This window comes from Acipenser ruthenus, chromosome 7 (genome assembly GCF_902713425.1).
Source record: "Acipenser ruthenus chromosome 7, fAciRut3.2 maternal haplotype, whole genome shotgun sequence".
In the NCBI taxonomy this organism is placed as follows: domain Eukaryota; kingdom Metazoa; phylum Chordata; class Actinopteri; order Acipenseriformes; family Acipenseridae; genus Acipenser; species Acipenser ruthenus.
The window spans coordinates 7,899,257-7,911,516 of NC_081195.1; the positions used below are offsets into that span (position 1 = coordinate 7,899,257).

At 39.5% G+C, this 12,260-nt stretch overlaps 1 protein-coding gene across 3 annotated transcripts in view; it reads left to right on the plus strand.

Annotated features, from left to right (window-relative positions):
* The first annotated feature begins 1,297 nt into the window (after window positions 1–1,297).
* Window positions 1,298–12,260, plus strand: part of LOC117415246 (calcium uptake protein 1, mitochondrial) — a 37,010-nt gene continuing 26,047 nt past the window's right edge. Inside the window, exons 1-5 of one of the 3 annotated variants that reach the window (XM_059026257.1) lie at window positions 1,298–1,463; window positions 4,863–4,989; window positions 5,545–5,712; window positions 7,278–7,461; window positions 12,018–12,180. In XM_059026257.1, the coding sequence (XP_058882240.1) occupies window positions 5,549–5,712; window positions 7,278–7,461; window positions 12,018–12,180 (511 nt within the window). In that variant the 5' untranslated portion in view covers window positions 1,298–1,463; window positions 4,863–4,989; window positions 5,545–5,548. Of the gene's footprint in view, window positions 1,464–4,862; window positions 4,990–5,544; window positions 5,713–7,277; window positions 7,462–10,399; window positions 10,493–12,017; window positions 12,181–12,260 lie in introns of those variants that run through there. The other 2 variants (XM_059026256.1, XM_059026258.1) reach the window with 2 other exon arrangements.

Genomic DNA, 12,260 nt, shown 5'->3' on the forward strand with positions numbered 1-12,260 from the left:
AAATGGCCGCTCTAGTGCACATATAGTGTAAGGATTATTGCCCACATTGTCAAACAGGTAACACAGCAATAACGATCCATGATGTGGTACGGAACAGAAAAGCCAGAGCACTTGTTATGTTTTTTGGTTTTTTTTAATCGCTCTTCCTGCAGTGATTTAGAGGACAGATCTCAAACCCCAGTGCCCTAGGGCGGACGTTTTGAAAAGAGCTTTGAAACAGACTTTAAAGTTAGAAGTGTAAAAAGTTGTCGGGATGCTAACAATGAAAAGAAAAATGACAGTTACGTCATTTAAAACAGTTGTAGAACACTGTACGATCACATGGTGAGACTTTCAGTCCTGGGCAAGTATTCCATAGCAATTCATGAGTCATGTTTCCAACCACAGGGATGTAAGGTGTATGCATGTGATTGAATGGTTCTATCAACTGTTTATTGTAAGTGAATGGACTGTCATGCATCAGTGAACTATTGCATTGGGTTCCACCTCCAGGGGGGTTGTCCTCTTGACCTGAAATGTAATAAACACACGACAGACCAGACAGAGAATCCCTTCACCTTCTCAGAATCCTGAACATCAACCAGCCTCGTAGGTCACAGCTTTGGAATCAAGTGGGAATTACTCTTATAAAACTAGCAGAAGCATCGGCAGGACACAGCTATACCAGCAACGCAGTGGATATGAAACAAATACAGCAGTGGTCTTGATAAGTCTGGTACAGTGCTGACACAATATTGTAGTGCAACTACAGCATTGTCAAAGTCACGTCCCATTGTTTTATCTTTCTTTCTTTCTTTCTTTCTTTCTTTCTTTCTTTCTTTCTTTTCAATTCTAACTCTAACCCTAACCCTAACCTGAATTTGTTATTTCCCATTATTATTATTATTATTATTATTATTATTATTATTATTATTATTATTATTATTATTATTGATAATAATAATAATAGAAAAAATGTAATACCCACATGATATATAAAAGGATTATAAAAATTAAAGACAACTGTTTTGACTTTAGAAATCGACAGTATAGTACATTATGAATTATGATTAAGTACAGCCACAGCAGCATGATTTGAAATGAGAGTTTCAGCTCCCGTACAGTTAACCGCACTATAACGAAAGTGTTAACAGGTAAGTGACTTTATTTTCAGACTCTTTCAGGAATCTCTCCCAGCAATGACGCCCACGTGGCCACACCCACACGTGTGTTAACAAACACTCCGGAACGGCAGGGGGTGGGGAGTAAGGGCGGGGTTAGAATGTGATGACCTCATCAAACCCTACCTACCGAGTTACTTGGGGGCGTGTGCGGCCTGCTTGGAGACAGAATTGACTAGCCAGTGCAGGAGAATCGGCTATTAACGAAGGGAAGACGCGTATGTACTCAAAACAGTATTTGTTATAGTTAAAACCCAATATTTTGTGGATCGACTGGCTCCTGTAGCCACAGAAAGAGCAAAAGTAAGTACTTCATCGATTGCTATTTTTTTTTGTAATAGAGAGTTTTATCCTGTAATGAAACCAAATCGTATGTAAACAAGACTGACAAGGGAGTATTCACAAACCCTTAGTGACGTGAGTTTATTTGCGTAATGATACTCACATACGTTCTTTTACGTAGATTGTGTAGTGAAGGTGTTGTACGGTATTCAATAATAGAAACGGGTATTAATTGTTTTTTTGGAGGGGTTACATATTACAATCACTTTTTTAAAATATTGCAATACAGCCAACACATTTTTTTGAGTTATTTTGATTGTTAAGCAATAGTGTGTTGCGTGCTATAAAAACACGGTTTTGTAATTCAGAATATTTCTGTCAGCAATCCCATACGCTACCTCACTGTTTTGTTTGGAGACTGGCATACTTTTGTTTTAAAGTAATCTTTCAGCAGTTTACCTTAAACAATTGTTAGAAATATCATCTCGTCTAGTTCTATTGCGTTGGATTTTCATAACTACTCTAATTCAGGGATGGAAATAAGACTCCTGTTGCCTAGCAGTTTAACCCATTCTGAGCTTAATAGTAAGATCAGGAATTGATCAAACGTCTGTGCAGTGGGAGTCTGTCCCATATTTCGATCTATAGTACATCCTTCACACGAATACTGCTTAATGTCAGCTCTGAAATATATTCTGTAATGTATAGAAGCTGCATCTCCCTGTTGCTGGTCATTTACAGTAACATTATCAGTCACGTCCCCATTGGCAGCAACTACACTTTTGCTGAGAGTGTAACATGTCAATGGCAAAGCGTTATAAACATTTAACCCACAACAGGATGTATATAAACATATTAAGTACATTAAAAAATGTTTAATCTGCTTTTTATTTAGATTTAATGACTTTCTCTTGCACTCTTTGTATGACACAGTTAACTTGATTCATTCCCGGGCCCGACACAGCAAAGAATGTGTGAGAAATACACTCTGTCTGATTAGAGGTAGCCACCAATGACTTACAAAAGAGAGTGTACAGTGGGTGCTCAGTTGGCAGGTGCTCATGACTGCTCAAATTACTGATGTTTTGCCATCGATTTACCTCCAGAACAATTTAACTCTTTTAACACTGCAGGCCTGCAAAGAGGTCTAGGAAAAATAACTCTCTTAACACAGCAGAGTAGTTCATTGGTCCTGGTCATGGCTATGCTTTTATGCCTCTGTATGACTTCTCTCCAATTACTATAGCAGGGTTGTCTTTTTAGAAAGTTAATTAGTGCGGAAAGAGTTAAGCATCTTGCATACTCGTCATATCAGGGATGCCCATGGTGGCCCTACATCTTATTGACAAAGCTATGGCAGGTATTTACGTATTTTTTTTTAATTTCCTGCAAATAACTATTTCTTTGCAGGGAATAGATTTGCTTACAAACACACTTCAGGGATGTAAACAAGACTCCTATTCCAAGACACCCATTCCAAGTCTTACTCCAAGCTTGATTAACCACAGTGTATTGGTAACAAGCTGAGGTGTGCCTGATTAAACTCATAGTAAAACCAGGAAAGGATCAAACTGCTATACAATGGGAGTCTTAATTACATCTCTGTCCTTACATGAATAATATTCTTTTACCAACCTTATTGGGCCCAAATTATATACGACGAGTAATACATTTTCTGAAGGAGTCTTTCTATAAGCACAAATGTTAGAATACACTCCAATGAACTGAGCGACTGCATAAATATTCATTCAGAGGTCTCGGCATTGACTGAAGCTGTCAGACTTAGAGCATTAAGCTTTTTCTTTACAGCCACTCAGGATGTGAGGTGCCAGGGCGTGCCAGCTCACTGGATAATTGGAAAGAACGCAAAACATAAATAAATCAAATACTCAAACCTTGTAGCTGTGCCAGGTTGACAATTTAGAAATAAAGATTTCTGAAGACCTTAAAAACTGAAGTCCAGGTTCCCCAAGTGGCTCACCTGCTAAAAGCACAGCCGCATGGTGTGTAGGGTGAGTCACACAGTGCAGGTTCATGTCCTGCCTGTGTGAAGTAGCCGGTCTTCGCTGGGGATTTCAAAGGGAGCGCTGCATTGGCTCTGGCGCTCCCATGGGTTAGGGAGGCAAAACCTGCGGGGACTGTTTCTCCTCATCACGCTACAGTGAACCCTGCTGGCCAGACGCCCAGTGAGCTCGGTCGCAGGTCTTGTGAGCTGTGAGGGGAAAAAATGATTGGACGTTTCAAATTGGGGAGAAAATCAGGGGTAAAATAATAGAGCACACTAAATAGAAAAACAAACTCTGAAGTCCCACATTTGCTAATGTTCCAGTGCCAAAACTGAGGATGCCCATTTAATAAGCTTTTGCAAGGATATTTTTCACTTCAGCTAGTGCTTTTGTCCGTGTACTACCCTTCAGTGTAATATTTCTGTAAATATTTAGGTCTAAACGCGAAATGTTTACATCTTAAGCTTTTAAATCCAACGCATACTGCATAATCAATCAATCAATCAATCAATCAATCAATTCATATTTGTGTGAATGAGGTAACATTTAGAGAAAATCCAAAAGTAAAATATTAATCATCAGTATGTCAACAGTGTACTTTTTTTTTTTTTTTTTTTTGTGCTTTATATAGTAAATGAGCGTTTGCTAAAAAGTTTTTTCTATAAATCATAGATTTAAACCTTTATTCTTTGGGCCTACTGCTTTCACAAAAAAAGTTGAAGGCTTTGCTCTTTTAAAGACACAATCTGTGTGCAGTGTGTGCCAAGATGGTTAGGACAGTGTGAGGAGGGGGATGATTCGGTTAGGACGGTGCGAGGAGGGGGGTGATTCGGTTAGGACGGTGCGAGGAGGGGGGTGAGTCGGTTAGGACGGTGCGAGGAGGGGGGTGATTCGGTTAGGACGGTGCGAGGAGGGGGGTGATTCGGTTAGGACGGTGCGAGGAGGGGGGTGATTCGGTTAGGACGGTGCGAGGAGGGGGGTGATTTGTTCCAGTCACTTAGACTTTCTAATTGTTGCAAAAATAAATTGTGATTTTCCCCACATACTGAAGCCATCTGGTTGTCTAAACGCCCTTTTCCTGAAGATTGAACTTGTTTTCCAGTTCTGATAGCCCACCTTAATTGATTAGTTAAGACCCACGTTCAAAGTTGCATGCAACTTGTGAGACTTCCACATGCTTTGGGAAAGGTTCTCCAAGAAACAATTTGACCTGACCTGGCCAGCCGTCCATTTCTAGGGATGGAAATAATACTCCTGTTACATAGTTATTTCACTCATTCCTGGTTTTAATACAAGCTTGATTACCCACAGTGTATTAGTAGTAAGCTCAGGTGTGTCTTATTAGGCTCGTAGTAAAACCAAGAATGGATGAAACCACTATGAATGAGGAGTCTTATTTCTGTTTCTGCTGCAGAATTACCATAAACGCTGATGAGAGTTTTGAAACGAGTAAGTAGTCAGGAAACATCTTCTGCACCAACAACCAGTTGCCCTCATTTCGGACGACTGACTCAATGAGCACATTTGTCTTTTTTTACTGAGTAAGTATGAAAGCGGAGGTATGACTGTAATGGATTATTGACTGGTTTTGAATTTAAACATTCCAGTCTGCGTTCATCATTCACAGCTGACCTTCACAATGTAAGCAATGAACAAAAAACTGGCTTCAGGCCAGAGGCTTAAGTGGCTTTCTAAAGAAAAGAGACATTATTAGTTTTATTCATTATTATGAATAAAACTATATGATTAAAAGTGTGTCAGCCTTGAAAAAAGATCTGGGAAACAAGCTCAGGTGTGTCTTATTAAACTCATAGTAAAACCAGGAATGGGTCAAACTGCTGTGCTGTGGGAGTCTTGGTTCCATCCCCATAACTGTATTTATTATAAAAGTATGATTCTTAAACTTTAGAAAAATAGTCAGTCATAATAAATATCTTAATGCTAGTATATGTCATCTGAATAGACGATCAGAACAGTGGCATAGAGCAGACAGTTTTGTGACCTTTATGAATGATGCAGCACACGTTGAAGCTTTGGTGCACTGTCACAGTGTGAATCGCTCACAGTGAACGAGTTTCTGCGTCTTCGTCTCCTAGCAGGATGTTTCGCTTCCGGCTGCTTCCCACTGCCTCGGTGGGGCTGGCCATTGTGTCCCGACGGTATCACGGCTTTACCAACCCCTCCCCCAGCCGCAGGAGACTGATGATGGCTGCGCTAGTTGGAGTGACCGCTGCCTCGGCCAGCGCTGGACTGATGTGGAAGAGGTACGGCGCACCAGTTTGCTAGAAGCTTTTAGTCAAAATATTTTTCATTGAATGCTTAATAAGACACACCTGAGCTTCTTACCTACACCCTGTGGCTAATCAAGCTCATAGGACACACAGAGATACAAACACTAGAGATGTTAATAGTTAACATTTGCAACAAACATGGGGCCTGCATCTGCCTTGACTGCTTTGACTGGAGCAATAGTGCAGGCTTTGCAGTCTGAACTAGGTGCTGTACAGAATACAAAAGCACCAGCAATGTCTAGAGGCACGCCTAATGGTTTCAGGTATACTGTTCCAAGCACTAACTGTGAAAGTACTGGGGTTAGAGACCCTTGTACTGTAATAATTACCTGCAAGAAGGGGGGATGAGAAAAAGGTGATAGAGACTGAGACTGAAACAAATTGAGGACAGACAAGCAAACCACAACTTACAAGCATATGAAAGCCTGCATGGAATCTGACAGGCAGAGGAACAACTTTATTACCTATTGTTTCTTTTTGATGCTGGATAAACTTTCCTTTGTTTCCTCTGAATGAAAATGGATTCTGAAAGCTTCAATAAGAGCACTCCTTTAGATTAGATCCACTCATGTTAGAAATATGTTTTGTTTTTATTTCAAATAAATAGATACACATTTTCATGCACTATTAAGGTACAGTGCCATACAATTAATAACTTGATACGATTGCAATTTTTGGAAAATTAAAAAACAAAAATCAATACTGGGTCTTTCCTCTTCCAGTGGACCACGTTTTTGTATAACGGTGCAGTGTTATTGCATCACATTTGACATTTGCTCACTGCAGTTGCATATATCCTTAAAAGGAACTTCTTTCACTGACAGCCTTGAGTTTCCCCGGCTGCTGGAAATCACAGATCTCGTTTTTGGCCAAGACAAAGGAATTCCTGTTAAGTACTTTTCCGCTGCTTTTAGGAAAAAACGATCCGAGCGGTTGAATTATTATTATTATTATTACTATTATTTATTTCTTAGCAGACGCCCTTATCCAGGGCGACTTACAATTGTTACAAGATATCACATTATTTTTACATAAAATTACATTATTTTTTTACACATTATTATTATTATTATTATTATTATTATTATTATTATTATTATTATTTTTTTTTTTTTACATACAATTGCCCATTTATACAGTTGGGTTTTTACTGGAGCAATCTAGGTAAAGTACCTTGCTCAAGGGTACAGCAACAGTGTCCCCAACCAGGGATTGAACCCACGACCCTATGGTGAAGAGGCCAGAGCCCTAACCACTACTCCACACTGCTGCCCCAGTGAATGCGTTAGTGGGAAGCTCTCATGTTACTATTACTATTACTATTACTATTAATTACTATTCCAGTTTACGATTACCATGACAATGCTTTTTAAAGCACTACAGGGGAGCAAATATGACTGTCTGAAGTAACTGCTTTGTGGTTACGTGTTGCACAGAACTTGCACAGGTATGATGTAGTTAGGTTTGTGGATTGTGGAAAACAAGGTCCCGAAACTCTATTGCCTCTCTCTCACTCTCTTTTTGTCTGTCTCTCACAGAGCCAACGCGGAGGCAGCCTCCTCAGTGAAGCACGCCCCCAGGGCGGAGCGCAGTGACCCGCTGGAGGAGGAGCCTGTGAAGGGGGAGGAGTTAGACGATGACAAGGCGATGGAGTCGAGCGGAGAGGAGGGGCAGCCTGAGGTGAAAAAGAAGAAACCGCGATCTGGCTTCAGAGATCGCAAGGTAGTTATTTGAAGTTACAAAGGTGTATGCATATTATAGTAGCCAATATGCTTTGGTACACTGTCCTACAACTCATGGTTCTGGGAAAAATGGTCTTCTTCAGGGGTGGACTCCTAATGCTTAGCAGTTTTGCTGCAAGCTTGATTAGCCCCAGTGTGTCTTTAAACTCAATGGTAAAACCAGGAATGGATCAGACCGCTATGCAATGGGAGTCCTATTAATATCTCTGCTCAGTGGAGATCATTGGAGCTATTGGCAACACTATCTCTACTAAGGTTAGTACTGTAGCTCATTATACCAAGGGTACAATAAAAAAAAGATTAAAACGTTAGTTTACAAAGTCCTTTGCTCTGCAGCAGTTTTCACCACTGCGGTTCAGCATCAGCTGCTGTCCAGGCTTGTTTACCCAGTCTGAATGATGCCTGATTACGCATTGCCACAGTATTAAAGCCAGATAGCTGGAGCAGTGAGAATGTAGGGCAGACGCAGTAGATAAATTACATTGCTTACTCTTCAGAGCGGGACATTTAATCATTTCTGTCTTGACAGATTCCCAGGGCCTAAGTAGAAAAGAGAGAGATGAGAGTGACAGTGCGGTGACGTTTGATCATTACTTACCTGTGCTAGTTGGTTTGACAAGTGATCATTGAGTCCACTAAGTTGCGATCATATTATTTGGTTTCTGTGGAAAGCCCCCTGCTGTGTAACATTGACTTTGGGGAGAGAATGATTTTGCACACTGTTTTTCGTGAAGTTTGTAGTAGAATAATGAGTTAATCCCCTTTTCCCCTGAAGAAATTCCTTAATTGGGTTACTGCTGCATCACTTCTGAAATGAAACCCCATTTTACAATTTTCTAATATGATGCAGTTTTGCCCACCAATAAAAGAAGTCTGTAGCAGTTTTAAAGATTTGTATTCAATTGATCTACATTGTGGCGTAGGTAGAGACTCACAAAGAGCGGACTGTGAAAGATTGCTTTCAGCACTGTATAGGGGACAGGGTATAGGGTATATTTGCATCTAGGACCAGAATGATTAAACTGAATTGATTTATTTCCTTTGTGAATAGTACTGTATATAACATTGATGCCAGGGCAATTTATTTCAGCCAAAAAATGAGAGAGGAAAAAGCAAAGCCTAGCGTTGAGCCCTTTGTACCCAAGCCAACCAGCTGTCTAGCCACTATATGACACGATGCAATTAATATAGGTTGTTAGCAACACTAATACCTCAATTGCAAGTGATCATTTTTAATTAAAAAGCTGCTGCTGGACCCTGTCTGTCTGTCTGTCTGTCTGTCTGTCTGTCTATCTGTCCTTCATCGCATTTTAATTTTTACACACATTGATTTTGACCCTTGTCAAAAAAGCCATGGCTTAATCAATAATTTGTTGCATCTCTTACATACATTTTTATATGCAACTTACTATGTATGAAGATCATGGTGATATGCAGGTACTTTCTTTATGATAATTATAGTCCCTGACACAGTTGGAAATAGCAGGGTACAGCTGGAAGTAGCAGGCAGTCAATTTGCTTGAATAATCCTTAAGGATTGGCACCAAAGAAGCCTTGAATTCTAACTGAGCCGTATTCATTAAACACTGCGCTGGCCCAGGAAGCACATGGTAGACCTGCCATGCATTTACTGCTGAACTAAAGCTTTTTTTTTTTTTATTTTGGTTAATATTCAGAAGTTCTAATCTAATGAAGCCAGCCTGAATATCAGATCTTAAAAACAATCTTGCACCTGTATCCCTATGGTTGTTTACAGTAGCTCATATATGTATGCTTGGCTACCAGCTCCCTTTAATGGCTTGCTGTGCTGCCAGAATAACATTATTACACTACAATGCAAAAAAACACCAATCTCCCATACGATAGAAACACCACTTACATACTGATGGATCTGATTTTTAGTGATGGGACAAATATTCACATATTCAAACAAACACTGCTTGACATGTGAGTTTTGCCACTGAACACACACATTATATTACTATACCCATTATACTTTACAGAAGAGTGTTTCTCTTCTTTCTTTGAGAATAGGTACTGTTAATGGGGTACAGGATTTATTTGACTTTTTTAGTGTAATATGGTACAAGTTATACTTTTATTTTTCCAGCTAATATATACTTGGTAGTGCTGGGTTGTAAATGGGTTTTCAGTAACATGCTTTTATTGTGTATTTGCAGCCGTGGCAGGGGATGGTACTGATAAACTTGTTTTGCTTTGTGGACGGTTTGAATGCAAAAGCTCTCAGTGTAGGTCAGGGATCTCTGTCTGGGTCCCCTGTTCAAACATCACCACTTGAAACATCATTTACAGAAGCCTAGTTTGCAGGCTGCCTCTGTTTTGGAAATAAGCAAGTTCCAATGTCTCCCTTGTATAAATCCACTTCAATATAACAAATCAATCAAAACGCTGGAAATGGTAGCAGCTGTCTGGAGGAAAAGAAATGACAAACCTGACCTACTAAACAGTTTGCTCAGGCTTGTTTTGCAGAAGGTTTTTACACTATAGATATTTTCATGAAATCAGTTCAGGCAGTTCATCATTAAAACACAATGATGGATAAATATTAATCATGTTCCTAAAGCTATTTCCCATCAAAACAAATATGTCTACCATTGCATAGCAGTTTGATCCATTCCAGGTTTTACTATGAGTTTAATAAGATAGACATAAGCTTGTTACTTATACACTGTGTCTAATCATCAAGCTCATAGTAAAACCTGGAATGGGTGAAACTGCTATGCAATAGGAGTCTTATTTCCATCCCTGTGTTTGTGTGCTAGGAGTTGTGTGTTACTAATTCAGCGGGTATATCTGTGCACTCGTGTCAGCATCAACATAGTACGTAGTCTCTCAGGAAAGGAGCCAAACAGAGGGCAGGGGGATTTAATCACATTTCAAAGCTTAACATTTCTAAGCTGCTTCTGCTTCTTGCACAAACACACTTCGAGAATTCAAATGGAGTCGACACAGAGGCTGGATGCAGAACAGTGCCGTTGCTTTTCATCTTGGTAATGTGACAGAATATAATTATGAAATTTTGCTTCCTGAGGGCTTCGTTTTTTAAGTGAGGCATGGCGCCAATTTAATAAACCCTAGAGCTGAAGAAAAGGGATTTATATTTATTTATTTATTTTTGTGCATGCCCATATAAAAGTTTGCCATGGTATTTTTGCACATTATATTTTGCAGTTTTCCCATGCTTTTCCCATGGCTATACTACGCATTTACCACAGTTTACCCATGGTTTGCCATGTTTGTCAATGTACTTTACCATACCTTGCTGGTATTAACAATGCTTTACCATGTTTTCACTAGCTTTATTACACATTGCTATGCTTTTACTATGGTGAATTTTTATAAGAGTGGGGGTGGAGGGTGCCAGGCAGGGCTATTTTAACCAACTGGATTATCTTTGTTTGCTGTTCACCTTTTGTTTTAGATGTAGAACATGAAAGTGGCATTAGAAAAATAAAATAATGCAAAAAACAAATGAATGTGAACCAGGAGCAGAGAGAGAAGTTTTTGATTGTTTTGCCGAACCTAAAACGGATGAAGACCTAAATATCATTTTGCTATTCACCCTCCAACCTATTCAAAATTCTGCTGCTCATCTGGTATTTTCCCAACCCCGCTACTCTCACACTACCCCTCTGCTTCGCACTCTCCACTGGTTTAAGACCCTTGCTGTTGCCATCGCCCTATTCATCATACTGCCCCTTCCTATCTCCAATCCCTCGGGTCTCTGTATATTCGCCCTCTCTGCTCATCCTCTACTGGTCAACTTGTTACACCTTCTCTTCACTCTCCTTCCTCCCGTGCTCACTCCTTCTCTTCCCTCGTGCCCCTGTGGTGGAACCAGCTACCGGTTATCCTGTTCAGTCTTTTACTGCTTTTTGCAGTCTGTCTCAAAACCCACTTATTCAATCTTTATTTGTAAATTCCTATTTATATATCTTTTTGTATTTTCTATTTTATATATATTGTATATATGTGTTATCATGTTGCATTTTTATTGCCTGTAATTTCTATACTTTTATATTTTGTTTAATTTTCTATAAGTCGCTTTCGACTGCTAAATAACTAAATAATAATAATCCTTGCCAGCGATTGGTTTTCGAGAAGTACTTGGGCAATATGTAAATGGACGGTAAGCTTGTTTGAACAATGATTAAGCGAAAGAAATGCAATAGCTGAGTTTAAATGTAACATCTGTGTAATGGATGAAGATTTACTAAGTGATGATGAAATTGCTGGCATTCCCGAACCTGTCTAGAAGATATGTGAAATAAAAATTAGAAGGGGGGTGTTTATGTGGAAATTAATTTCTAATTCTTTTTTTTTTTTTTAGATTATGTTAATGTATAATTGATTCGTAGAATGAATCAATCAAAATCAAAGGGTGACATCACAGAGAAGTTGTACATTTTGCTGTAATGCAAAGATGAGTAAACTATAAAGAGCATACAAATAATCTCTCTCTCTTTCTCCGTCTCACACATATATAATATATATAAAAAATGTTTTTCCTTCTAGGTAATGGAATACGAGAACCGTATCCGCGCCTACTCCACTCCTGATAAGATCTTCCGATACTTCGCCACGCTGAAGATCATCAGCGAGCACGGAGATTCGGAGGTCTACATGACCCCCCAGGATTTCGTCCGGTCAATCACGCCCAATGAAAAACAACCAGAGAGTAAGTTACAGCTCACAGACCCCAATGACATCTCGCACTGCAGACGTATCGTTGGTGCTTGTTGTTCCATTTGTAATAGG